Source organism: Gekko japonicus, unplaced genomic scaffold (assembly GCF_001447785.1).
Source record: "Gekko japonicus isolate JY-2015 unplaced genomic scaffold, Gekko_japonicus_V1.1 scaffold2885, whole genome shotgun sequence".
Taxonomy (NCBI): Eukaryota; Metazoa; Chordata; class Lepidosauria; order Squamata; family Gekkonidae; genus Gekko; species Gekko japonicus.
The window spans coordinates 152,534-180,317 of record NW_015172099.1 but is presented as its reverse complement, the minus strand read 5'-3'; the positions used below and the strand labels follow the sequence as shown (position 1 = coordinate 180,317).

The following is a 27,784-nucleotide window of genomic DNA, read 5'->3' as shown; positions in this document are numbered from 1 at the left end:
TTGTCAACCTGTCATCTTTTCAGAGGACTGGAACCGGCTGCTCCACCTCTGGTCCAGGTAAGGGGGGAAGACTGGGGGATAGTCAGGTCCCCCCTCCTTTCTCAGGGAGGCCTTTGATCCTTCTGGCCAAGGAGAGACAAGCTCTGAACCCCACCCTCTTGATGCATGCCAAACTCTACTTCCTGCACCCTCCCAGAATGCCCCCGTGGAGATTGTAGTCTCTGCCTGGACTGATCTCTGACGAGGGGATCTGCTTCTCCTTTCAGCCTCCCTTTTCCTTTGAGGAGGTGGCCGTGTGTTTCACCGAGGCGGAGTGGGCCTTGCTGGCTCCTGGCCAAAGAGCCCTCTACAGAGACGTCATGCTGGAGAACTATGGGAGCGTGGCCTCTCTGGGTAAGGACCTTTCATGGGTGCCAAAGGGGAAAATAGCTGCGACTGGGACGATGCATGAATCAAAATATTGAACAGCTACATGTGGTTGTGAGGACTGCCTGGCTACCTTCCCCCCACCCCCGCTGGGGGCCTCAAGGAGTTGGGGGTGGTAGTGAAAATGATGGTTCAGCATGGCAAGTGTAGTGGGCATCACTCAAGCCATTCCTACAGTGGTCCCCTGGATGCTTTCAGGCCTTAGTATTAGTTGTAGATCTGTTTGAGTGTTTTATTTGGAGCTGTTCTACCTTGCAGAGGTGACCTGCAGCGGGTAGTCCCACCAGTTAACACTGCCACCCAAGGGCAAGAGGCTTATGCCAAATCACACAGCACTTTCTGTTGTGATGACGGGAGTCAGTCCTTACCCCAAGAAAGTGGGATTACGTTATTGAAGATATTCCCACTGAAACTGTCAGCCCAGTAAAGACAGCCTCAGGTTCTCAGTTGAAGCACAGTTTGCACAACACGATAGAGAAAGCACTGTAGCCACCCTCTGTCTCCCCAAGAGGCAAGCAACCAACTCCTTCCCAAAGGCTAAATCCCTTCCAGCCCCTTGAGGCAGGAAACCATCTGCCAAAGAAAAGCACAAACACAGAGAAAAGCCAGGAATACCTGTCCACTCAGCATGCCCCGATGCCCGAGTTCCTCCAACCCCGGCCAGCACCATCTCCCCCTGTCCCCAGGGAAGAAGGTTAACAACCATGAGAACCCTCTACTGCTCTAAGGGTCTGCCAGATTCACTTCCCCACGTTTAGATTCCATCACCCTGGTCGTGCTGAACACCTGGATAACTGCATGCTTACTGTGTGGTCACTGCGTCCTTCAGGTATTTTGGGAGGATGGAACAGGACAGACTCTTCTGGGGCCTTACCTGGACTTTTTGACTCTGCGTTTTCCTCTGGGATGGGCTTCCAGAGGGCCTTAGTCTACTGTTAGGAGTTGATGACGTTGACACCTGCTAATCAGTCTTCTGGCTCTCTGTTGCTGACAATAAAATATACTTCATTCCAGAGAGACAGGCTGACTCTGTGCTTCTAGGAAAGGCAGAACTGCCTGGATGATTCCGAAATGGCTGTGCTTTAGGCAATAGAGAGGCCCAGCTAAGGTGCAGAGAACAACTCAGAAATTACAGAAAAATGGCTCTGACCTTGAGAAAGGTGCCCCTACACTGCAAGGCTGTTTTTTTTTTCATTTGTCATTACCTGCCCCTCCCAACAAACGGCACCTTTTCCAAAAACCATGGGGGCCCCCTATGAACTGTGGGGTTCAGTTGGTGAGCTCCTGGATTCCCTCCTCCCACCTGGAAAACATGCATTTCGGGGAGGCTGAAAACCAGCTCCATCTGGCTGTGTTGGCAACTGGAAGGAAACTCTCAGTGCAGTTGCAGGACTGGATCTCTTGATAACTTTTTGTATTTAATCGTCAAGTGCAGAGAATAAAAAGTCAAAAAGCACGGTAAGTCAAATGGGAACGGGGGGTGGACGGACAATATTTTTCCACATTCCCCCTTAAAATAGATATGGGGAACTTGGGGAGGGGAGGGACCTACCGAATATAAAAGCAGCTCTACAGGAGGGCCTGGCAGGGATAAGGTGTGACCAGCATCTCAGTTTGGGAGGAAAGATGATTGGATAAGAGAAATGCACCCCCATTCCTGAGCAGTGCCTGGCTCATGCCTTGGCTTCTTGCCTGGGTGATGATTGAAACTCTTACTTTATTCCAGGAGCAGATGTAGAGGAGACAGCTGGGGAATTCCAGAGGTTCTCTTTGGAAAAAGTCAAAAATGAAGATGCTGAAGGACACTTCGGAAATGGAGATGGACCCCAGAGGCAGGAGGGAAGCCAAGCAGGTAAGAGGAGGGATAAGTCCATTCCTTACTGAGTAGGGAGTTTCCGTGAAATCCCAGTCCAAGAAGAAGGGTCAGTCAAAAAGAGAAGGCACAAAGGCCTCCATCCTAACCAAACAATCCACTCCAGGGAAATGGAAAGTGTGGCCTTGGCAAAGACCTTCAGTCAGAGAATGACCATCATTTTGCAGACACAAATTCCCTTAGGAGAGAAACCATGTAATAGTTTGCAGTGTGGAAAGAGCTTCAGTCCAAAAAGAGTCCTTACTTTACATTAAAAAGTTACACAGTTGGGAAACCATATAAGTGGTTAGATTCAAAACCAAGCATAGCCTCCTGCCTTCTTCTGTTCTGTCTTTGATAACGCTGTGCCTTGTTTCCTCTTACAAGCCAAATGCTAAGGCCAGATGGCCTCAATTGCCATGCCATAAACCCACATTCTTCACACTTCCATGCTGGGAGAGACCAGATGGCCTCTGCCAAACATGCCAGAGGTCATGTAGTCGATAGAGAAGCTGGAGTTGGGGGCCATGTGACTGCAGGCGTGGTTTCCATACTTCCAGCCTATCCCCAGTTGTACCCATGACAACCAAAAAATTGGCCACATACCCTGCTACTCATGATTGGCTGCATGGCCACGGCTAGTCATGATTATATTGGGGTTTAATTGTCTGGTCCCTTGGAAGAGAGCTCTCTGTTTCTGCTCTCTCTCTACTTGTTTGAATTGCACCTGGAAATGCTGTCCCAGGTGGAACGAAGAACTGCTTGGTGAGCTGAGCACATGGTTGGCAAAGATGGGATTCTTGCTCCAAATCCCTTGGTGCTACTGGATTATCACAATGGACTGTTTGGACTGATAATTGCTCCTGACTTGGTAAATATGAACCATTAATGTTTAGTTAAGGCAAACTGCCTTAGGCTTGTTATTTTGAAATCTTTTCTGGTCTATGCTAAATTCTGTACTGAATAAACTTATTCTGGTTTCTAAATGGTCTCTGATGTTGTAACTAGGATTCCAAGTCTATTTTCCTGTGCCTAGCTGGCTACACGCTACCATTAAGGTTAAATATTGTGCAGTTCTGAGTAGAGTTACTAAGGTGTTAAGTCCCACATGCCAGCTCAGAGATTTGAATCTCTGCTCTGAGCTGGAGGGGATTATAGATTATTGTAGAGATTCTGGTGGCATATTGTTCTGAATCCAGAGAGGGTAGCCTACCTCTCTGGGTTGTTGTTTAATGTATTGAACAAATATAGGATTCCATCTCATACCTGGACAGGCTTGAGGGTCAGGATCCTATACAATAAGCAAGGTCTGGGTGCTGACCGTTAGGCACATTCCATCCAATTAACCCTGCAACACCTGCATGTGGGCGGACCGGAGGTTATACAGTTGAGTAACTTTCAATCCCTCCTCCCTGCATATTATGGGATAAAGATTATTATGTGTTATTCTGATTATTCTGGGTTGCTGTTAGCATGGCAACCTGAAAAACTGACATCACTTTTCTGGCCCCTCAATCGGTAAGGCCAACCTGATGAGAGACCATTTTTCCTATAAATTTAACTTTAGCTGACTTCCGGTTTATGAAGCAGCGATGGCAGATGCTCTCCCCGGACCGCGGGAGGGCGAATCGCACACCAGCGGCCTGGAGGGGTGTCACCTCAAGTGACACCCCTGCGGAGCCTTTGCGATAGGCGCCAGGCCAGAGGGCTTTTGAGGGGTAGCCTCTTCGATGGTGTAATGCTGGAAAATCGAGGCTCTTCTCCACCTTGACGGTCCAGTCACTGTGTGGCCTTCGGGCACAAGCTAGTTTGACTGGGACAAGCGTCGGAGATCGAGTGGAATATCATTAAAATGCAGCGGGGTTAGAGAAACTGACCGACAATGAATGTGAGTTCTGAATAAAACAGACTAATAAAAAAGCGGATTCCCCCCCCCATGTGGGAAGAAACGGACGCAAAGAGGGACACCTCTTATGCAAAGTAACCGATAAACAACGCGAAGGGGGAGAGGGGAGGAAAGCAGCATGCGTGTTGTGAGAGACTTACTTGATTCTTGACATCGTGGGGCAAATTTTTCGAGTCGGGAAGAAGTGGCAGGAAGTGTAAACAAATCGGGAAAATGGCAGCCCAGCGTGCAAAGTTGAAAATGAAACCGCCAGGCAGTCAGAGTCCCAAACCAGAAGAGGGAGCAGATGTCATTTAATTACTAGCAGATATGCTCAAACCGGTGATGGAGTAACTCGATGGTATTAACCAGCAACTGACTGTGATGAATAAGAACTTTGCATCGCAACAGCTCCAGCTGAATGAAACGGAAAACTAAGTGGAGGAGGCTAATGAGAAAATCAAAGAGATGGACACCACAAATAAGAAGTTGAAGAAAAGAATGGGAGAAGTAGAAATAAAGCAGAATCTTCAAGAAAACCGTGTACTTCAATTACAGATGGAAAAAGCTAACATGATTCTCAGGTTCCAGGGAGTTCCTGAAACAGAGAAAGAGGACCTGAGGAGGTTGCTTAGTGAGAACATTGCTCCAGTAATAGGCTTTACAGCGGATGAACTGGTAAAAGATATGGAGGTGGCCTATAGGGCATACTCCAACTATATAAAAAAAACCCCAGCCTACCTGGAGAAATTGTGGTCAGATTCTCAAGAAGACAGACTAGGGATGCTATTTTAAAAGCGACATCAGCAACTCCACTGAAAATGGCAAATGTAACTATCAAGACTTTAAAAGACATTCCATTTGAAATTCAGCAAAAGAGGAAAAATCACAAGGACAATTGCTTTTCTTCAAACTAATGGAATAACGTACAGGTGGGTGATCCCGGAAGGTGTCATCTTTAAGATTAACGACAAAAGAGAGAAGATAGACTCCACTTTCAATTACTCCTGGCTAGGGACATATGAACACCTGCCAGTTTGGCTCATGCTCTGTTCACTGATCACAAGCAGGGACGATTTTTCGAGGACTGGTTCAGTAAGTCATCAATCTGTTTGCCGGTATTCAACATGTTGCTTCACTGTATTTATTCCTAGCCATGCATTGCGACTGAGGGGTGACATGATTGAGGTTTATAAGATTATGCATGGGAAAGAGCAGGTAGAGAAAGAGGTACTTTTCTCCCTTTCTCACAATACAAGAACTCGTGGGCACTCCATGAAATTGCTGAGCGGTCGGGTTAGAACAGATAAAAGGAAGTACTTCTTCACCCAAAGAGTGATTAACACTTGGAATTCACTGCCACAGGAAGTGGTGGCGGCTACAAGCATGGACGTCTTCAAAAGGGAATTCGATAGGCATATGGAGCAGAGGTCCGTCAGTGGCTATTAGCCACAAGGTATAAATAGGGACTCTGGGGGCAAGTGATGCTCTGTCTTCTTGGTGCTTGGGGGGGGGGTCAACAGTGGGAGGGCTTCTAATGTCCTGGCCTCACTGGTGGACCTTCTGATGGCACTGGTATTTCTGGCCACTGTGTGACACAGAGTGTTGGACTGGATGGGCCTTTGGCCTGATCCAACATTGGCGTCTCTTATGTTCTTATGTAATTTGGCCTTTTGAAGCGAAGAACACGAAGATGATCAGAAAGTTTTTTCATAACAACTAACAAAACAACATATAAACAGGGAAGATGAGCAGGAACTCTACAAGTATATTGTGATACTAACACTTGTGGTACTAACGTTTACATTAACAGAAATAAGATCTCCCCCTCTTGGGTTTTTAGTCTAGTGTGGTTTTCTTTCCTTTATCCCTAGTTGTAGTTTCCCTCCCTAATTTTCTTTGTAGTTTGTAGTTTAATGCAAAATAAAAAAAATATCCCTTCGGGGTTTTTTTAAAAAAGTTTAACTTTAGCTCAGTTATGAGTCGCTGGGTCTGTGACTGCTGAGCCTGGTATGGTCCAGTAGTGCAGTACCCCAGTTATGGCGTTTCAGTTTGCTTGTGCCTGGATAGGCTAAGAGGTTACTACTATATATGCTGACCAACTGCAACTCTGTCTTTGGTAGAGGTAATGCTGAATTGTTCCCTCATGTTTCAGTTAGACTGGGTAAGCTAAGCTTTATTGTTTTACCCTCCACTGTGTGTCTTGTGTTTCTTGCACCTAAATAAACATATTTTCCTTTGATATTTTTGTGTGTTGCTTGTGTTACCAAGTCTCAAAGCCTAAATTCTGTTTGCCTAGACTGTTCAGAACATCTCTACCAGAAAGCTTTTTGCCTCTTTTTGACTTTTGAACTGCAGCTTCATTCTGCGGACTTGTTTTGTTGTGTAAGTTCCAAAACCAGACAGGAGCTTTGGTCCCCTTTCTCCTGGTGTGTTGGGAACTAGTTAAAAAGGGGCCTGGTGGCAGAACTACCTAACGGTTCTGTTTAGTATTTTGTTTTTGTTCCTTTTGAGAGCTGGGAAGAGAACCCTTTTCTCTTTCCCTTTTAGTAATTTTGTTTTGCCCTACCAGGGTAAAAAACCCTTTTGTTGTATTTTTACAATGTTATGGTAGACTTTAGCATACAGCGGGAAAAAGCCACTGTAATATTTGGATTTGTGGATTAAAATTCATGTGCCGATCAGATCTCCTTGCGTCGGTTCTAACAGGATCTCTTTCTTTATTCCAGCAGGGGATGATCAGAGGAATGAGGAGGATGAGGAACTGCATCCTCTATCGCCAGATGAAGTCAAGAATGAAGACCTGAGAGGAAACTTGAGAAACCAAGCTGTACCTAAGAGGCAGAAAAGAAGCCACATCATCCAGAAGAGGGGTAAACCCATTCCTTGCCAAGGGGGGGATTTCCAAGAAGTAATTCACATGGTGAAGGAAACACACAAGTGCTTGGTGTGTGGAATTAGCTTCTCAGATCAATCCCAGTATAATGTCCACTTACGAATGCACAGTGGAAAGAAGACCCATCTCTGGCTGGAGTGTGGAAAGACCATGATTCGCAGACCAGAGCTCCTTAGACTTCAAAGAACACCAAAAGGAAAGAAACCTTATAGCTGCTCAGACTGTGGCAAGAGATTCTTAGAGAAATCAGACCTTGTTCAACACCAAACGATTCATACAGGAGGGAAGCTATTTATTTCCTCAGGGAGTGGAATGAAGTTCCCTGTGGAAGGAAAAGGAAATATACGTTTTCCAAAGCACAGTATAATGAATGCATGTAAATGCTTTTGGTGTGGAAACTACTTCAAAAACAGGTCACAGCTCCTTGTGCACCAAAGAATCCACAGAAGGGAGAAGCCTTTTAAATGCTCAGAGTGTGGAAAGAGATTTCGTGACAGTGGCACTCTTGAAATACATTTAAGAACCCACACAGGGGAGAAGCCTTTTGAATGCTCAGTGTGTGGAAAGAGATTCACTCAGAGTGGCACTCTTCAAATACATCAAAGAACCCACACAGGGGAGAAGCCTTTTGAATGCTCAGTGTGTGGAAAGAGATTCACTCAGAGTGGCACTCTTCAAATACATCAAAGAACCCACACAGGGGAGAAGCCTTTTGAATGCTCAGTGTGTGGAAAGAGATTCACTCAGAGTGGCACTCTTCAAATACATCAAAGAACCCACACAGGGGAGAAGCCTTTTGCATGTTCAGAATGTGAGAAGAGATTCAGTCGCAGTGGCGCTCTTCAAATACATTTAAGAACCCACACTGGGGAGAAGCCTTTTGAATGTTCAGAATGTGGGAAGAGATTCAGTCGCAATGGCGGTCTTCAAATCCATCTAAGAACTCACACAGGGGAAAAGCCTTTTGAATGTTCAGAGTGTGGGAAGAGATTCAGTCGAAGTGGCAATCTTCAAAATCATCTAAGAACCCACAGAGGAGAAAAACCTTTTGAATGCTCAGAGTGTGGGAAAAGATTCACTGACAGTAGCACTCTTCAAAAACATCTAAGAACTCACACAGGGGAGAAGCCTTTTGAATGCTCAGAGTGTGGGAAGAGATTCAGTCGCAGTGGCACTCTTCAAAATCATTTTAGAACCCACACAGGGGAGAAGCCTTTTGAATGCTCAGAGTGTGGGAAGAGATTCAGCTCCAGAAACAGTCTTCAAATTCATCTAAGAACCCACACAGGAGAGAAGCCTTTTGAATGCTCAGAGTGTGGGAAGAGATTCAGTTGCAGTGGCCAGCTTCAAATCCATCTAAGAACCCACACAGGGGAGAAGCCTTTTGAATGCTCAGAGTGTAGGAAGAGATTCCGTGACAGTAGCAGTCTTCAAAAACATCAAAGAACCCACACAGGCGAGAAACCTTTTGAATGCTCAGAGTGTGGGAAGAGATTCAGTTATAGTAGCACTTTTCAAAAACATCAAAAAGCCCACACAGGGGAGAAGCCTTTTGAATGCTCAGAGTGTGGGAAGAGATTCAGTGACAGTGGCAATCTTCAAACCCATCAAAGATCCCATACAGGGGAGAAGCCTTTTGACTGCTCAGAGTGTGGGAAGAGATTCAGTTCCAGTAGCGCTCTTAAAAATCATCTAAGAATCCACACAGGGGAGAAGCCATTTGAATGCTCAGAGTGTGGGAAGAGATTCAATAACAGGAGCACTCTTCAATATCATCTAAGAATCCACTCAGGGGAAAAGCCTTTTGACTGCTCAGAGTGTGGGAAGAGATTCAATAACAGGAGCACTCTTCAATATCATCTAAGAATCCACACAGGGGAGAAGCCATTTGAATGCTCAGAGGGTGGGAAGAGATTCAATAACAGGAGCACTCTTCAATATCATCTAAGAATCCACACAGGGGAGAAGCCATTTGAATGCTCAGAGGGTGGGAAGAGATTCAATAACAGGAGCACTCTTCAATATCATCTAAGAATCCACACAGGGGAGAAGCCATTTGAATGCTCAGAGGGTGGGAAGAGATTCAATAACAGGAGCACTCTTCAATATCATCTAAGAATCCACACAGGGGAGAAGCCATTTGAATGCTCAGAGGGTGGGAAGAGATTCAATAACAGGAGCACTCTTCAATATCATCTAAGAATCCACACAGGGGAGAAGCCATTTGAATGCTCAGAGGGTGGGAAGAGATTCAATAACAGGAGCACTCTTCAATATCATCTAAGAATCCACACAGGGGAGAAGCCTTATGAATGTTCAGAGTGTGAGAAGAGATTCAGTTACAGTAGCACTCTACAAAAACATCAAAGAACCCACACAGGGGAGAAGCCTTTTGAATGCTCAGAGTGTGGGAAGAGATTCAGTGACAGTAGGTGTCTTCAAAAACATAAAAAAATCCACACAGGAGAAAAGCCCTTTGAATGCTCTGAGTGTGGGAAGAGATTCAGTCTCAATAGCACTCTTCAAGAACATCTCAAAACATGTAGGGAACTTCGGGGGGTCCAGGCCAGTATCAGGGATCCCCAACCTCATTAGGGTTCTTTACTATGGGTGGTTGTTCTTGGGAACTCAGGCTCTCTTCAACTTTTATATAAATGACTTGGTCAAATGCTTAAGTGACCAGGCCTTTCCTTCTCCTGTACTTTAGCATCGTCAGATCTCTTCTTATATGCAGATGATGCAGATATTCTGTTAAGGACCCCAGCTGTGCTAAGTAGAGGCCTAAAGGCTCTAGTACAGCATTGCAAGGAAGACTTTCAATAAACTATCAAAAGATTATGGCCTTTGGCAAGAAACAGAAATCTAGAACCTGGACCATCGATGGCCATTTGATTGAACTGGTGCAGGCCTTCAAATATCTTGGTGCAGTATTCCATGCTTCTGGCTCAAGAAAAGCACACGTTTCCCACGCAGCAGATACTGGGTAAGAGTCGGCTCACAATATACTTAGAATTCTTTGAACTAAGGGTGGATAGTACATCCCTGCTGCCCTAAAACTCTTCCACAGAACTATGATAGGGCCAACATCGTCTCCTTTTGCCCTTTTTGAGCATGCCTTGCTACGTTTGAAGACCGGCACTGTCAGAGTGGAAGCCAAGGTGTGCCTTGACTCCCTAAATTACTGTTTTAAGATTAGCAGTTTTTAGCAAGGTTTGACCCCACTGGTCTCCTCTTGGATGGACATCAATCTGTATGGCTTAAGACAGTCATCTGCAGACTTGCAAGCCTGGGCTTTTCACCTTCCATGATTTTAACCATGGGCCTTGATCAGGCAAAACAAGCCATAAAACAAAGTATATTGGACATTGAACACCAAATTGATTTAGTGAGGGTCCCTACTTTCTTGGTCCCTATGAAACACAGATATGTAGTCAAGCTAGCTGCCTATCCGACCCTCTTGGAGGTGCATAGTCACAGGAGGGCCTTTACACTTGCAAGGTGTGCTGCACTCTCCTCTGCTGTTTTAGAAAAGGTTTTGCCCCTGCAATGAAGGAGAAATTGAGACTGTAGATCACATTTTTTAATTTGTCCCTTCTCTCAAGATACTCGCATCCAGACCACCACTCCTTTGATCAATGGAATACCTTGATGAATGAGCTTGGGATATGTTAGATTACTCCTAGAAGACAGAAATCCAACAACTACAACATCAGTTGCAAAATTTTGTGCAACAGCCTATAAAATAAGCCAGTTGCTTTCATTATCAGGAATTATGTAAATACCACCCATTTATATTATGATTTATATTATTGCCTATTTTAATTTGTGGTATTTTTCACTAATATCAATTTTCACTTTTTGTGGGGTAGTATTTTATCTATGTTGGTCTTTGACTGTACAATAACAATTGAAGGACATCATATTCTGCCACAGAACCCACACAAGGGAGAACCCTTTTGAATGCTCAGAGTGTGGGAGGAGATTCAGCCACAGTGCCCTGGTTCAAGAGCATCAAAGAACCCACACAATGTAACTCCTTAGCTCAGAGGTGTCAAGTTCATTTGTTACGAGGGTCGGATCTGACATAAATGTCACTTCGTTGGTGTGGGCCACATGTGCTATAAAATGTAATGCCTGGTACCAGAGATATAAACTTTAGATAGGACACCGGAAACACAATTAATGGTATTATTTTTTACTCAAAATATCCTTAAAAAATTAAGAGTATTTCCTTTATTTAATGGTCTGACACCTCTTACTCTGAATCATCGCTTCAAAATATGGTGCTGATGTCTGTGCTGTAACAAACTTGAGGATGCTGTTGAAGTATGTATCCGGACACTGAGAATGTACTTTTGCTTTATTTACATTCATTTACAGATAAGAGCTGTTCACAGACATATGTTTCCCAAACATAGACAGAATTTTACAAGCAAAAGCCTTTAGGTTGGAGTAATTCAGACCCCCAAATTGGTGAAACTTCCTAATGCCCCCTTCAAAAAGATTACCCTTCAACACGGCATCACCCTGCTCCCCCACCTACCTGCGATTTGTGGCATCCACTCATTGGTAGGTGGGGAGAAGAAAGAAAAGGGGCTGTCCAGTGAAGATGATGAAAGGAATCCTGAGGTTGGGTGAAATTGTCATAGCTTGTCAAAGACACTGTCCAATGGGACATTGGTTTTAAGAAGAAAGATGAGATGCCCTTTAAGTCGATGGGTATGGAGTTTAGCTGTACCCCCTCTAACTCCCCAACAGGAACTCCAAGTGTCTTAAGATGTTTTATAAGGTAGAGAGAATGCAATGGGCCCAAGGTCACAAGCAAAGTTTCCAGCAGAATGGCATTTGAACTTGGGTCTCCCAGATCCTAGCCTAAAGCTCTAAGTGGTTTACAGGGCTCTTTTTGTAGCAGGAACTCCTTTGCATATTAGGGGACACACCCCTAATGTAGCCAATCCTCCAAGAGCTTACAGTAGCCCCTGTAAGAAGAGCTCTGTAAGCTCTTGGAGGATTGGCTACATCAGGGGTGTGTCGCCTAATATGCAAAGGAGTTCCTGCTACAAAAAGAGCCCTCACATAAGAATGACTCCAGAGGCAGTCTATACCCAGTTGAAAAAAGGTCCAGGTCTATCATCGATACTGAAAAACAGAAGCTCCAAGCAATAAGTGATTGTTCTGCAGGCTGCCATTGAAGTGAGAGGAGAGGCAAGCAGCTCAGACTGGCCTCCGAAAAGCGTGCTTTTGTTGAGTTCCTCATGGAGGTGGCAATAGGAAGCCTTGCCTCTGCCTGAAGCAGGCCCTGTGCCGAAGAAGACCAGGGATTAGTGCTGGGGGACAGGGTGTTCAGCAATGAAGATGATGAAGGGAATCCTGAGGGTGGGTGAAATTGTCATAGCCTGTCAAAGACTTTGTCCGATTGGACACCTCTTTTAACAAGAAACATAAGATTCCCTTCAAACAGTGGGTATGGAGTTTATCTGTACCCCCTTTAACCCCAACAGGAACTCCAAGTGGCGTATGATGTTTTATAAGGTTGAGAGAATGCAGTGGGCCCAAGGTCACAAGCAACTTTTCCGGCAGAATGGCATTTGACCTTGGGTCTCCCAGATCCTAGCCAAATGCTCCAACTGGTACACCATGCTGGCTATCATTCTTGTGTGACAAATGGTGTCACATAAGAAGGACTCCCGTGACAGTCTGTACCCAGTTGAAAAAAGTTTCAAGTCTATCATTGATAGAGAAAAACAGAAGCTCCAAACTATGACTGAAGGTTCTGAAGGCTGCCATTGAACCAAGAGGAGAGGCAAACTGCTCAGGCTGGCCTCCGAAAAGCATGCTTCTGTCGAGTTCTTCATGGAGATGGGAATAGCAACCTTTGCCTCTGCCTGAAGCAGGCCCTGTGCTGAAGAAGACCAGGGGTTAGTGCTGGGGGACTGCAGTAAGGTAGTGGAACCAAAGCAGCTGGATCACTGGTTCGGCCTTGAAAACTGGGCATGAGCAAGGGGGCTTGGAGCCGAGAGCAACAGAGAATCGGTTCTGACCTGAAGAAGAAGAGTTGGATTTATACCCCGCCCTTCACTCGGAGTCTCAGAGTGGCTTACAGTCTCCTTCCTTTCCTGTCCCCACAACACACACCCGGTGAGGGAGGTGGGACTGAGAGAGCTCTGAGAGAACTGCTCTTGAGAGAACAGCCCTTCATGGGCTTGGACCTTCATATTTGTGAGACTGCCACTGTGCACCACCACCACAGCTTCGCTCCCCTGTGGGAGGCCTTCTGCAGGAGCCAACCTGAAATGGTCAGAATCGACAACTGCCCGTACCTGTGGCTTCTATGTTGCGGCCCCCACCTTAAGGCATGCCCTGCCTGAGGAAGTCCGGAAGGCTCCCGCTCTCTAGGTGGTCAGCAAACCATGCAAAACGATGATTCCAGAGAGCTTTTGTATGCATGCGATAGAAGTCACTGTACTGAATGGCTCACAAAATTACTTGCATAAATTATTAGGGACTGTGGTCTGTGCTGCTGTGTTTAGCTTTCTGAAACTAGAATCCTACTGTGTAATCTTTTTAGTCATTTAATGTGTCATGTTAAGACTTATGCTTTTGCTTTAGTTCTGTTTTTAAATATCTGATTGGTTCTACTACCTTTGTTAACAATTTTTCCTAATATATTTCATATTTTTCTGCAACCTTGGGGGAATTTTCGGTTTCTAGAAAGATCTGTCTTCCCCTTTACAACTCCAGTCGCTACATTTCGGCATGCTCAGATTTTGCCAATGTTGCTTTTGGAATATGTGATTTATTTTATTAAAACGTATATGTCCATTTTCCTTGTGGTTCAAGTCAGGTCACAGTAATACATTTTCAGCTAAAACCAAAAACAACATAGCAAACCTCACACACACACACCTGTCCAGTACTTTCGTTTTCTGCTAAAGCATTTCCATTTCTAAAGATTTCTTCTTTCGTAAAAGTAAAAGTGAATGGGTGCCATTGCCAATACAGTATTAGGTCAATGTGGCAGTTTCCAAACTGTAATGAATGTTGTTCAAGTAAAATGTTGACTGTCATTTTGGTGTTGCCAAGATATTTGTGTCTTAGTTCCCAAGTGTTCATTGTTATTTTCTGGACAACTTACTCTTTTCTAAGAATTGGGGAACATTCCCTGACTTTACTGGGCTAATTTTTTATTCCATTTTGTTTGTTTTCTGCCTAGTTTTCTATTGGATGACAGTGCATCTGAGAGTGTACAGAGTGTCTTGCTAACCCCACTGAGCAAGTATAGGGAGGCTTTATAACCCTGGAACTGGCAGTTTAATGGCACCTTTTATCTCTTCCTTAGTTTGAAAAAATAATCATTAAAGGCTGCGGTCACACGGAACAGTAGCCACACTAGAGAGACGGAAGATAGGCGGATTTTCCGGGCTCAATCTCACCACCACATCTGGGAAGCATAGAGCTCCCGTGGCTCAACCGAGGCTTCCCTCCGAAGATGCGTGGCAAAAAACTAGTACCTCGGAGGTACTAGTTTCCGGAAACCGTGGGGCAAGGACGGGCGTCTGATCGCGTTTCCGGTGGCATCCGCGCCAGCCCATGTCCCCTCGCAAACAGGTCGTTTTTTTCCCCAAGGCTCCACGGATGCGCACAAGCACCCAACGGAGCATGCGCACACTTCAGTTTAAAAAAGTAAAAAAACAAAACAACCCCGTTTGCCGCGCTGCCCGCTTCTTTGCCTGTGGTGTGATCGGCCCCCCCCCTACTACGGGACCTCCACGGGAGGTCTGCTCGCGCAGCTGCGCATTATTTGGCCCCGGGGCAAACAGCCCCCCCCCCCCCCCCCCGCATTTTCCAGCCTGCGTGCCCGGGGCCATAATAATTCTTTTATTTCCTTCTGTGCACAGCAGTCAGTAAAGGGTTAAGAAGCAGACAGTGTTGAGGTTCCTAGAGAGGAGACAACTTCCTCCTTTGGGTGTCTGGCTTCCCTTCTGTCAGAGCTGGAGGGCTGGGTCTTGAGAAGCCAGACTGGGGGTTGCCTGAGTGGGCGAAGACCAGTGGGAGAGGGAGGAAAAGCTGCCCCACAAGAGGGTCTCTCTGGGTCCCACATGCAGAGCAAGGCCAGAAAGAAAGGTCAGGCCGGCCTCCAGTGCAGTGGGAAATGATTCCGTTTGGCATAGTTTGCAGCAGTGTTTCCACTAAGCTGAGTTAGTGTGAGGTAGCTCACAGTTTTTTAGCCTCTGGCTCACACATTTTTGTCTTAGTTCAGGAAGGGATGGCTCCAGAGCAAACTAATTTATGCAGCGGCCAAATCGCTCGCTCAGAACTTTAATGCCAGTAGCTCACAAAGTAGAATTTTTGCTCACAAGACTCCACACCTTAGGAGCATTGGTTTGCAGAAAACCAGGTGTTAGGCCTCGACCCCCTCCTACCTTGGAAGGACAAGCTTGGTACCTATAGACAGGTGACACAAGCAACCTTCCCTCTCCTGGCATCTCACAGGGTCACTCCTTCAAGACTCATCCCTGGTCTGCAAATAAGAGATCGAAATAGATCCTACAGTCACATGGGATGTGTTTGCCATTGAATACTGACCAGAGGCATGTCTGAAAAACTGACCCTAAAGGTGCAAAGGTCTGTTTTTTGGCAGTTCTCTTCCCTCTTTAAATCCATCAGTGTCAAAGACTGATTTCTCAAAAAGGCAGTAAACCTAACCAACTTCCTACCTTGCCTGACCTTTCCCTACCTAGTCTTCTTAAGTAAAAACCTAGTAGAAACCATTTTAATCCCACAATCCTTTGTGTGATAGTTGTCTTGTCCTGGCAGTTAGAGAGGTCACCAAACACAATAGACATTTCACACAAATGTTACATTGCACTTGCAACTCCTGGGAATGTTATGGAATTTCCTGGTTCAGACAACATTGTATCATTCACACCACCACACCATTGTTCTAGGAGCAATTGCGTCATGCTCCAAGGGGTATAACCAGACACGCTTTGTTCAGTAATTGTGTGTGTGTGTATCTGGACATCCTCTAACTTACACCCCCAACGAAAAGGTTGGGTATCCTGCCTGGAGTGAGATGCTGGTTCATTTTGCTCGTCCTCCTTCTCGGATCTTTGTTCCTTGGATAGGTAAATATAGGACCATAGAATAAGTTCTTTTCTTTGTCTCTGTAAGCTACCACCTTTATTTCTGAACTTGTATGTGTGTTCATATCGTGCTTTTCAATTAATATCTTTTGATTTTATTCTTTAATAAAAACCATTTCATTCATCACAGCCTGGTTCATTTTGAGAGTTCTGCTAAGGGGGAAATTCCCATAAACACAGATGGAGACCCTGCTTGATTACCCCCTCTTGCATTGTTCAGCTTTCCTGGCTAGTTCCCCCAACAAACTCAGGAAACCCTCACCGCCACTCTGGGTAACACAGGAGAGGGGGAGCCTTCCTGACCTCCCCAGGCAGCCCATTCCCTAAGGTGGGGGCCACAACAGAGGAGAGAGTGTGTGAATTTGGCCCACCGAACCCCAGTCCCGGCTGGGGGGGGGGGGCTGGGCCTAGGGAACTCCAAGGGGAATCCCGCAGATGGAGGAGGGGGTGGGGCAGGGAACTGAAGAGAAGCTTTTTGAGCTTTGGGGGGCTGTGAGAATTGTGGCTTTGGATTCCCTATCCCAATCCAGGCTCAGAGAGGGGCTCTGCCTAGGGAACTCAAGGGGAATCCCGCAGATGGGGGAGGGAGGGGTGGGGCAGGGAAGTGAAGAGCAGCTTTTTTTGGGGGGGGGAGCTGTGAAAAGTGTGGCTTTTGCATCACTGGCGCAAATCCGACCCTGCCAACAAAGCCCTGGCTTCCTCGTAATGGGCGGCTGGAAGTCTGGCCCTGCGGAAGGGACGTGCCTCTGGCCGGACTGCAGGCTGAGGGAGTCCGAACCTCCCCCACCCCCAAAAAAGGCGTCTCCCCAGCCTCTCTGCATGGAGCCTCTGCCCCCCCCCGCTCCTGAGAAGAGGGATCCTTCCCTGGAATTCCTTTCAGCAGGCAGATCCCCACCCCGTCCACGGAAGAGATCCTGCCCCTCTGCAGCAGGCGGGGTCCCCTCGGAAGGAAACTGCGCCCCAGGCAGAAGGGGAAACAACTACCCCCCCCCACTCAAATCAGCGATTTCCCCTCCATGACAAAGGGGAGGCTCAAGTGGTTACTACGATGTTGAACTGCAGGCTGTGGAAGGTCGGTAGTTCAGCAGTTCGAGACCTGAGTGTGACCCATGACAAAGTGAGCTCCCGTCTCTGGTCCCAGCTCCTGCCAACCTAGCTGTTGGAAAGCAAGAAATTGCAAGGAGATAAATAGGGACCACTTCGGTGGGAAGGTCACAGCGTTCAGTGCGCCTTGGTGTTTGGTCATGCCGGCCACATGACCACGGAAACGTCTTTGGACAGCGCTGGCTCTTCGGCTTGGAAGCGGAGATGAGCACCGCAACCCTAGAGTCGGATTCGACTGGCTTTCAAGCAAGGGAACCTTTACCTTTAATGATAGCCCGCCTGGGACGCCCTACAATCAATACATTCAATAAACTGTGCAATAGAATTTGGGCCGGAGACCTGACCCGAAACCTGATATTGCTCTTGAGAGAACTGTTGGAAAGCAAGAAATTGCAAGGAGATAAATAGGGACCACTTCGGTGGGAAGGTCACAGCGTTCAGTGCGCCTTGGTGTTTGGTCATGCCGGCCACATAACCACGGAAACGTCTTCAGACAGCGATGACAGAGATCAGTTCCCCTGGAGAAAATGGATGCTTTGGAGGGTAGACCCTATGACATTATACCTGCTGAGTCCTTCCACCCCCCCCCCCCCCCCACCCCGCCCATTCTCCCTCGGGACTTGGCATAAGACCCCCACCCAGGAAAAGTTGCTGGGACCCCCCACCCCACAGAAGAAGAAGAAGCCCCACCGAGAACTGCCTGCAAGGAGGGGGGGCGGGGCTTTCCTTAGACCTGACAAAGGTCACCTTTTGAGAAGCAGGGAAGGGGGGACAGGAAGCCTGATTCCCGACTCGGCGCTTCCCCGTTGGCCAGACCCTGGGCTCGTCTCCACGTCACTGTGGCAGCGCCGCGGTTTCAGTTTCTTCGACCTCTGCCGCCTCCTGCTCCTGCTCGCTTTGCCACGTGAAAACCTCCGGTTTTTCGACACCTCCTTTTCAATTTGCTCTCATGATGGCGGTTTGATTTCCTTTCAGTGTAAAAATCATATGAATTCATGATGATCCGTTTAGATCCGAGTTTTACCCTTTCCTGCTCTGGGGAACCAGTGTTCCCTCTAAGCTGAGCTAGTGTGAGCGACCTCACAGTTTTTTAGCCTCCAGCTCACAGATTTTTGCCTTAGCTCAGGAAGGAGGGCTCCAGACCAAACCAATTGATGCAGCAGCCAAATCGCCCGCTCACAACTTGAATGCCGGTAGCTCACAAAGTAGAATTTTTGCTTCCAAGACTCCACAGCTTAGAGGGAACATTGGTTGGCATGCGTTGGTGTGGTATGGTAGGGATCATACACGCAAGTATTTTAAACAACACATTCTCAGGAAATCTTTAATGAACATATGGGAAGAAATAAAAAAGCTTTTTTATACTAAAATACCAAAATGTGTTTCACCACTTGAAGCTTTTGCCAATCCCAAACTGTTGCAAAAGTCCCCAATGTGGCGATATGAAGACTTGTTGGATAATAGAAACCAGTTGAAGTTAAGTTTTGCCAGCCTCCAGGTGAGGCCTGGGGATCTCCCGCTTTTACAACTCATCTCCCCCAGCTGACCGACCCCTGGAGAAAATGGCTGCTTCAAAGGGTACACTCTGTGGCATTGACCCATGCTGAGGCCCCTCCCCTCTCTAAGCCCCACCCCCTCTTGGATCCACCCCCAAAGTCTCCAGGTTTTCCCCAACCCAGACCTGGCAACCCTACTTCTTTCCTGGGTCCGCAGCTCTGAAAGGGTTAAAGCAGCTGAGCTGTTGCCCGGAGCGGCCGATCGAGGGAGGGAGGTGCATTTCCGGGGGGGGGACCGGAAGTGTGGGCTTCTGAGCGGGAAAAAAGAACTTCGGGAGGGCTTCGGACGCAGAGCGGCGGAGAAGAGCCCGGCAGCCGGACCCTGGGAAGGTCTCCTCTCGAGTAAGTCATCGTCTCTGCGTCGGAAGACAGACATTCCTCTCTTGTGTGGCTTGGGGGCGGGATTCAGTGGTTTTGACACGTGCTTTCCTTTGTTAGTCCCCGTTGGGGTCCTTGGCAGGGTCTGAGAGGCCGGATCTGAGTTCTGGAGATCGGAATAAACTCCCCACCGCCGGGGAGGTCGGAGGGAGGCCCATGAAGAAGCCCCAGGCGGGATCACGGGGGAGGAATGGCCGGTGCTCCCCCCATCTGCAGATTCCCAAGGGGAGGGTATTTACGATATTTTATTTATGAACATTAGTTATAGTCCACCCTTCAGTAGGGCTCTGTACAATCGATGCATTCAATAAACGATGCAAGAGAATTTGGGATGGAGAACTAGCCAAAAATCTGAAAACAGTATTGAGGGAAAGCCTAAATGTTAACATGACCCACAAAGTGTTGCAAAATGGCACAGCACGATCCAACTTACAGCAAACTAAACACTCATTCAGACCCCGTGTCCTAAAGATGTACCCAATTAACCTTGTGAAGCCTTTTCTCCAGTGCCACCCTATTGTTTCCTTAGAAAAGCCCTCTTGAAGGATTCCGTTTTGCTTAGTCTGTGGAGAGGCAGGCGAGTGGGGGCCTTCCTGACCCCCTCAGGCAGACAGTTTGTGGGGGCCAGAAGGGAGAAGGCCCCTGTCCAGGCCAGCCAGCGGAGGGACTGCAGAAGGGCAGTAATTTGCAGTAATTTGCCTGCTCTTTCTAGCTTCTGATAATGGCTGAGCCCGAGCATTCTGCATCAGCTGGAGTGTCTGAATTGGTTCCATGCAATGTACAGGATTTTGATCTAGCCTAGTTTCCATGTCACTGTTGCATGGATCTTAGTGGCCTGATCAACTGTATCAAGGGAAGGGGCCATTTTTTGAGCCAGGCTGAGTGGGGAGAAAGCCTTTTTTTTTTTTTTTTGCAACTGTAGTAACTTGCTTCTCTATCAATAGGGTTGGGTCCAGCATAATTCCAAGTCACTTAACTGAGTCAGCGAGGATTAGCTGAACCCAATCGAAAGTGACAAACACAATGTATTTCAAGACCTCTCCTTTCCCAACCAGTACAACTTCTGTCTTTGCAGGGTTCAGTTCCAATTTGTTCACTCTTAGCCATTGAACCACAGGAAGCAGGTGAGGACCTCTGCCACATCCCTGCCTCCTCCTCCTCCTGTTTGCCCCCCAGCAGCCCCTGTGCCCTGACCTGGAGAGGCCCCTCTGCCCCTTCCCCTCCATTGGCTGCTTGGGCAGAGCTCTTGCCCAGCCCTTTCAGCCTATTCAGGAGCTCTCTCCAGTGGTTAAGCTCTTCCCAGTCACTTTCTCCTGGGACCCAGTTTGCCTTGAGATGCACCCACTAGAAAGATTGGTCCCCATGTACTGGGGGGTCTAGCTCATAACATCCACAGCAGATTTTTAAAGAGCCCAAAAGAGATGTTTTTCTTTCCTGAAGGACCAAACAACCATAACCTAAAAAGCTTGACACGTAGTATAACCCCTTGATGTTAACCCTGATCCGCAAACTACAATATGGACATTCCTTCTGATCCACTTAGGGGTCTCTTGTCCAGGGTCAGTGATATAACTCCTTTCTCTTTTGGTTTCTTTCTGCCCTTTTCATATCTTTTCCTCTTCATAGGGAAGTGAATAAGAGTGTCTTTCCACAGTCCGAGGCAACCCAAGAGAAAGGGAAAGGAGATGGAAGAGGAGGACCCAGAAGGCCCTGGAACTGGCAAGACATCAAGAAAACCTCCCCATCCCATCCCAGCAGGGAGTGGTGCTGAATTTTGGGAAAGAGCTCTGCCAGAGATCTTGGCTCAGGACACTATGAGCACAGATAGACGCAGTCAAATTTTCCGGCAGTTCTGTTACCACGAGGCAGATGGGCCCCGAGAGGTCTGCAGCCGGCTCCATGGACTTTGCAACGACTGGCTAAATCCCGAGAGGAACACCAAGAAGCAGATCCTGGACCTGGTGATCCTGGAGCAGTTCCTGGCTGTCCTGCCCACGGAAATGCAGTGCTGGGTCAGAGGATGCGGCCCGGAGACCAGTTCCCAGGCGGTGGCCCTGGCCGAAGGTTTCCTCCTGAGTCAGGCAGAGGAGAAGAGGCAGGCAGAGCAGGTGAGGGGTTCTCATTCACTCAGTTCAAGCAGTGACCTTATCCTAAGGCTTCCTCTCAGATATTTCTGTGTGTGTGTGTGTGTGTGTGCATGTTAACTGCCATCAATTTGCTTCTGACTTGTAGTGACCCTATGAATTAATGTCCTCCAAAACGTCCTACTGTTAAGAGCCTTCCTTGGATCTTACAAACTGAGGGCCGTGGCTTCCTTGCTTGAGTCAATCCATCCCATATTTGGTCTTCTTTTCCTTCTGCTTAAACTTTTCCTAGCATTATTGTCTTTGCCAGTGACTTGTCTTCTCGTAATGTCACCAAGATTTGATAGTCTAATTATAGTCATTTTAGCTTCTAGGGAGAGTTGAGCTTTCATTTGATGTAGAACCCACTGATTTTTCTTTTAGGTGCTCCATAGTATCAATAGAAACTCTCCTCTAATACCACAACTGGGAGCCGATTTGGTGTAGTAGTTAAGAGTGGCGGACTCCAATCTGGAGAACCGTGTTTGATGCCCCACGCCTCGACATGCAGCCAGTGGGTGACCTTGGGTCAGTGGCTGTTCTCTCAAGAGCAGTTTTCTCAGAGCTCTCTCAGCCCCATCTACCTCACGGGGTGCCTGTTGTGGGGAGAGGAAGGGAAGGAGATGGTAAACTGCTCTGACTCCGAGTAAAGGTCAGGATATAAACCCAGTTCTTCTTCTCCTCCTCCCCTCCCACCTATAGTAATGGGAACTACTGTGGCATGAATTAACTCAATCTTGGTCACCAGAGACACATCCGTACACTGGAGAATCTTTTCTAGCTCCTTCTGGGCTGCCCTTCCCAGCCTCAGTCTCCTGATTTCTTGCTCCCTGTCTCTCATTTGGTTGACGATGGAGCCGAGGAACAGACGATCTTGAGCAATTTCAAGTTCTTCATCATTAACCCTAAATTTCTGAAATTCCAGACTAGTCATTACTTTTGTCTTCTTGATGTTCAGCTTTAATTCCACTTTGGCACTTCCTGCTTTAACCTACATTAGTTGTTGTTTCGAGACTTCACTGTTCTCTGCCAGTAATGTGGTGTCAACTGCATATCTCAAATAGTTACTGTTCCTTCCACCAGCTTTCACTCCTCCTTTGTCTAAATCGAATCCACCTTTCCTTATGATATGTTCTGCATACGGATTAAAGAGAAAGGGAAATAAAATACATCATGGTCTGATACCTTTTCTAGTTTGGAAACCATTCTGTTTCTCCATTTTCCGTCCTAACACTGGCCTCTTGTTCAGAGTACAGGTTGCACATCAATGCAAACAGTTGTTGTGGCAGACTCATTTCTTTTTAAAACCAGCCATGGCTTCTCATGACCCATGGTGTTGCCATAATCTATGAAATACAAGATGATTTCCTTCTAATATTCTCTCGTATGCTCCAATAACCGACCTAAAGTTGCGATATGATCTCAAGTACCTTGTCCTGTTCTGAATCCAGCTTCAGCACCTGGCATTTCTCATTCCATGTATCGTAAGTCTTTGTTGTAGGATTTTGAGTATGACTTTACTCCCATGAGAAATTAATGTGAAGGTCCAGTAGTTGCTGCAGTCTCTGATGTCTCCTTTTGTCAGAATTGGAATGTAAAGTGAGTGTTTCCACACTGTGGGCCATTGTTTTGTTTTCCATCTTTGTTAGCATATTCTTGTTAAGATTCTGAAGGCTTCCTTTTCTGTGCCTTGGAATAGTTCTATTGATATCCCACCTACCCCTAGGTCATCTGTTTCTCCCCATTGTTCTCAGTGCAGTTTCCCCTTTACTTTCTAAAACCGTTGGTTCTTCTTCAAAATATTCTTCTGGAAAGGAATCTGTCATCCTTTCATCTCCTTAGTATAATTCCTCAGTGTACTGTTCCCATCTTTTCTTAGATATTTCTACCTGTAGATATTTCACTAGATATTTCCATTCCTCCTCTTACCTGGCTCTTGTTTCAGATGTGGGGACGACCTGTGAAGATGGAAGCAAAGTTCTCTGAGGCAGAAGGTGCTCCATCAGAGGAAAGTCAGAGGGCGCAGGCCCAGGAGGATGCCCAAGATGCCCTGTCAAGCGGTAAGGGTGCCTCCTGCCCAGATGGGATTAGGGCACCTAGTCAAGTTGTTGGGCAGACGTTTCAGGACAGGAGAAAAGGGGAATGCTTTTGCAGACTACATAGAATGGAGTTCTCAAACAGAGTGCCATAGGATGTCGTAATGGCCACTTGAATTTATAGGGGAGTAGACAGATTCATGGAGGGCAATTCCATTCTTATTTACATTAATGGATGGAAGAGTAGAGAGGCACATTTTAATTAGAGGGTTCCAATGTGGCTCAAAAAAGGAAAGGAAGAGAAATGAGGGTGCAGCTATTAGCCAAGGTGAATCAACAGAATGTCCACATTCCCCAGATGTGGATGAAAGAGGCTAGCCCAGTCTCCTCAGATCTCAGAAGCTCAGCAGGGTCAGCCCTGGTTGGTTCTCACAGAGGAGACCACCGAAGAAGTCCAGGGGTTGCTATGCAGAGGCAGGCAATGGCAGACCACCTCTGAAGGTCTCTTGCCTTGAATGACTTGTGGGTTCACCATAAGTCAGATGTGACTTCACAGCACTTTACCAACAGGAATAATAACCACCCCCCCCCCCCGCCATATTCTGGGTCAGCAGACCTCTGAAAATCCATTGCTAGGAGGCAACGATTTGGGTTCTGTGCCCCCTGCTTAAAGGCTTTCCTAAGCATCTGGCAGGCCACAGTGAGAAAAGAGGATACGGGACTAGGCATGCCAGGCCATGGCCTGGTACCCCCCCATGAGGCGTGAGGGTGGAACACGGGGTGGGTGTGATGTCATGTCGATGTCTTGACTGACCTAATGTCTGGATGTGAAGTCAGAGCATCAGCAGATGCCCTGGAAACCCATTGATGATACGCCAAAGTTTCCAGAGCCTTGGCTGATGCACTAAAAAGAATGGGGTTTGGGCTGGATTTGATGGTGATCTATCATGCAAGATGATTTCCAGTCCTCTCTTTTTCTCCTGCCAGCAGGTGGGAGAATGGCAGACCTGGGCTTTTTGGTCTGATCCAGCAAGGATGCTGCAGCCTTTGGAGCTCTAGGGTGCGCAGGGCACATTTCAAGCCTCACAGAAGTGTTGGCAGCATTTATGTCAAGGCTCATGGGCACCTGGTGCTTCCCTTCCACCTCTCTGACACCTTACTAAAAGTCATTACAAATATTCTTGAGTGTAAAGAGGACAAGGTTTCACAACCCTGGGAATGGGTGAAGCAGAATTCAAAAAAGCAAACACAAGAGGAACTTCAGGTTAACATTAATCCTTCCAATTTTCCCTCCCTTGTAGGCAGTGAAGAGATGGTGTCAACCTGTCGTCTTTTCAGAGGAATGGAAACGGCTGCTCCACCTCTGGTCCAGGTAGGGGAGGAAGATTGGGAGACAATCAGGTCCCCCCTCCTTTCTCAAGGGAGGCTTTTCGTCCTGCTGACCGAGGAGAGACACGCTCTGAACCCCACTCTCTTGACACATGCCAAACTCTTCATCCTGCACCCTCCCAGAATGCCCCTGTGGAGAGTGTAGTCTCTGCCGGGACTGATCTCTGACAAGGGGCTCTGCTTTTCCTTTCAGGCTCCCTTTTCCTTTGAGGAGGTGGCCGTGTATTTCACCGAGGCCGAGTGGGCCTTGCTGGCTCCTGGCCAAAGAGCTCTCTACAGGGAAGTCATGCTGGAGAACTACGGGAGCGTGGCCTCTCTGGGTAAAGACCTTTCATAGGTGCAAAATATGTGCCTTGCTGCCATTGGGACGATGCATTAATCAAAATATTGAACAGCAACATGCGGTTGTGAGGACTGCCTGGCTACCTCCCCCTCTCCCTGGGGGCCTTGTTGGGGTGGCAGTGAAAAGGATGGTTCAGCATGGCCAGTGTAGTGGGCATCACCCAAGCCATTCCTACAGCGGTCCCCTGGATGTCTTCAGGCCTTACTATTAGGTGGGTATGTCTGCAGGCCTTACTATTAGGTGGAGATGGGTTTGAGTGCTTTCTTTAGAGCTGTTCTACGTTGCAGGGGTGGCCTGCAGTGAGTAGTCCCACCAGTTAGCACTTCCACCCAAGGGCAAGTGGCTAATGCCAAATCACACAGTGTAGTGTGGGTGCAGGGTTCAAAAAGGACAGGACACAAAAGCTACTGAAGCTGTCTGAAGTTTTCACTCCCCAGCATTTTATTTTATATTTTTCTTCCCCCTTCTCCCTCCCTCTTCCTCCGTAAGGGAAAATTACAGGCATACGTTCAGAGCTTGGAATGTGTTGATTCCAAGCTTACAGCTCCTTATCTCCTTCGCAACTGCCAAGGCTAAATTGACTGCATCATTTAGGCAGTCACCAGACTTCTACGCACAGACTTACTACTTCCCAATTTCTAGCCAGGAGAACAGTGGATCCATCTGTACTGCCCTCCTACAACACAGCACTCTCTGTTGTGGTGACGGGAATCAATCCTCACCCCAAGAGAGTGGAATCGTGTGCTATTGAAGAGATTCCCACTGAAACTGTCAGCTCACTAAAGACAGAGTCCAGTTCTCAGTTGAAGCACAGTTTGTTTGAGCCACAGCACAATAGAGAAAGCACTGTAGCCACTCTCCGTCTCCCCAAGAGGGAAGCAACCAAATCCTTCCCAAAGGCTAAGTCCCTTCCAGCCCCTTGAGGCAGGAAACCATCTGCCAAAGAAAAGCACAAACACACAGAAAAGCCAGGAATACCTGTCCACTCAGCATGCCCCGATGCCCGAGGTTCTCTAAGGCCAGCCAGCACCTTCTCCCTCTGAGGCGGAGGACATCTGCATGGGTTATTCCCACCGTGCCAATAAGGAGGCAGGACGTAGATTTCCCCCCCCCCCTGTTGGTGCCTTTGGAATATCCCATCTCCAGTTCTGTTCCTGCCTCATAGGGAGAAGCAGCACAACTTAGCTAGTTCTACCTAACTTTAAGCTAGTTCTAGCTAACTTTAAAATCCTCTAGCCAAATTTCTTTCCCCTTCTAGCCTGCCTTGCCCTTCTTACTTGCTCTTGCCTTTTCCTTTCATCTTTCTGACTCCTTTTTTCTGCTCCGACCTCGGGGCGAAGCTGAGGAAGAGGACGTTGGCAAAAGCGGCCTCTCAAGTCGTCATGACCAGCAAAGAGCTTCCTGAGGTGTTTTCCTCAGGCGATGAGGGAGACGCGACTGCCGCATCGGCGGCGGCGCGGGACACCATCGGGGCCTATCAGCCTTCGCGGTTTGATCGTGTGTCCCCAACGGAGGCTGCGGATCGCGCGGCGGCGGCACCAGGCGCCAAGAAACGCCGCTTGCAGCCTGATGCGGATGAGCCCGCCATTTTTCCGTCGCGTCTTCGGACGGGCGGCGGCCATTTTGAGGACCCAGCCTTAGGCCTTGGCTCCTCATCGAGACCGTTCCAGGATGCCGCGGAGTGCCCAGTTCCGGGGAATCCGGACCTGCAAGGCGGTAAGCTACCGAGTAACGCGGTTATGGTGGATCCTACCGAATTAATGGAATTTATTAGACGGTCAGTGCAACTGGAGGTCTCCAAGGCAAATAAGCCTGCAGTCCCAGACCTACAGGAATTTCCTCTCCTGGGCTCCCATTCCCCTCACTCCTCGGGATGGCCAACCAAGGCGGCAAAAAAGCCCCCCCCATCCTCCTCCTCCTCACCCAAAGGAACCCATAGGCGAACCATGGAGGGAGGATCTAGATTCTACTGCCTCTTCCACTGATGGGAGAGAGGAGGGTGAATTTTTGTCTGAGGATGAGGCAGAGGAGCTTAAGCTGCCAGAACAGGCCTGCAGATTCTTTAAATCTGAGGATTATCAATATCTTCTGTCCAAGGCTGTTAAGGCTCTTGAGTTGCATGACGTACCAGCCTCTGAATACCAGAAGGCGGCCCGGGCTAAGCTTAAGTCTAAGTCTGGTGGCAATAGAGAATTTTTTCCACCTGAAGAATGTGTAGAAAAGGTGTTCCCATTTCCTGAGTACTTTGAACGCCAGTTGCGTTCGGGATGGGACAAACCTGTAGTGAACAAACAATTTCCTTCCTTTACTAAGAAATTGTATGCCATGCCTAACTACGCTGATGAGCTATTGCAGGTCTCCCCGGTTGACGCTCCTGTGGCGGCACTGCAGACGGCGGGTCTGGTTTCGGAAGACGGTCTGGGCAACATCAGAGAAGCTACAGACAAGAAGCTGGAAGCTACTCTTCGGAGGATTCACGAATCCTTCGCTATGATGGTGCGGGCGGCATCCACTGCGTCTATAGCTGCCAGGGCATCCATTGTCTGGTTGAGAAAATTGACGCAGCTGATACCAGAGGACAATCACGCACTGTTAGAGGGAATCTCCCGTACACTGAAATCTGATTCCTTCACAGCCGATGCAACCCTGG

At 47.6% G+C, this 27,784-nt stretch overlaps 2 protein-coding genes across 2 annotated transcripts in view; both read left to right on the top strand.

Moving 5' to 3' along the window:
* On the top strand, nt 1–27,119 carry LOC107118584 (zinc finger protein 14-like). Its single transcript, XM_015420945.1, has 6 exons — nt 1–57; nt 267–393; nt 2,153–2,278; nt 6,893–9,601; nt 24,704–24,774; nt 26,475–27,119. Exons 2-6 carry the CDS (start codon nt 360–362, stop codon nt 27,117–27,119), a joined length of 3,585 nt encoding a protein of 1,194 aa, XP_015276431.1. The 5' UTR covers nt 1–57; nt 267–359.
* A 340-nt stretch (nt 27,120–27,459) lies between these two features.
* Nucleotides 27,460–27,784, top strand: part of LOC107118583 (oocyte zinc finger protein XlCOF6-like) — a 7,593-nt gene continuing 7,268 nt past the window's right edge. Inside the window, exon 1 of the mRNA XM_015420944.1 lies at nt 27,460–27,742. Coding sequence (XP_015276430.1) covers nt 27,460–27,742 — 283 coding nt within the window. The remainder of the gene's footprint in view (nt 27,743–27,784) is intronic.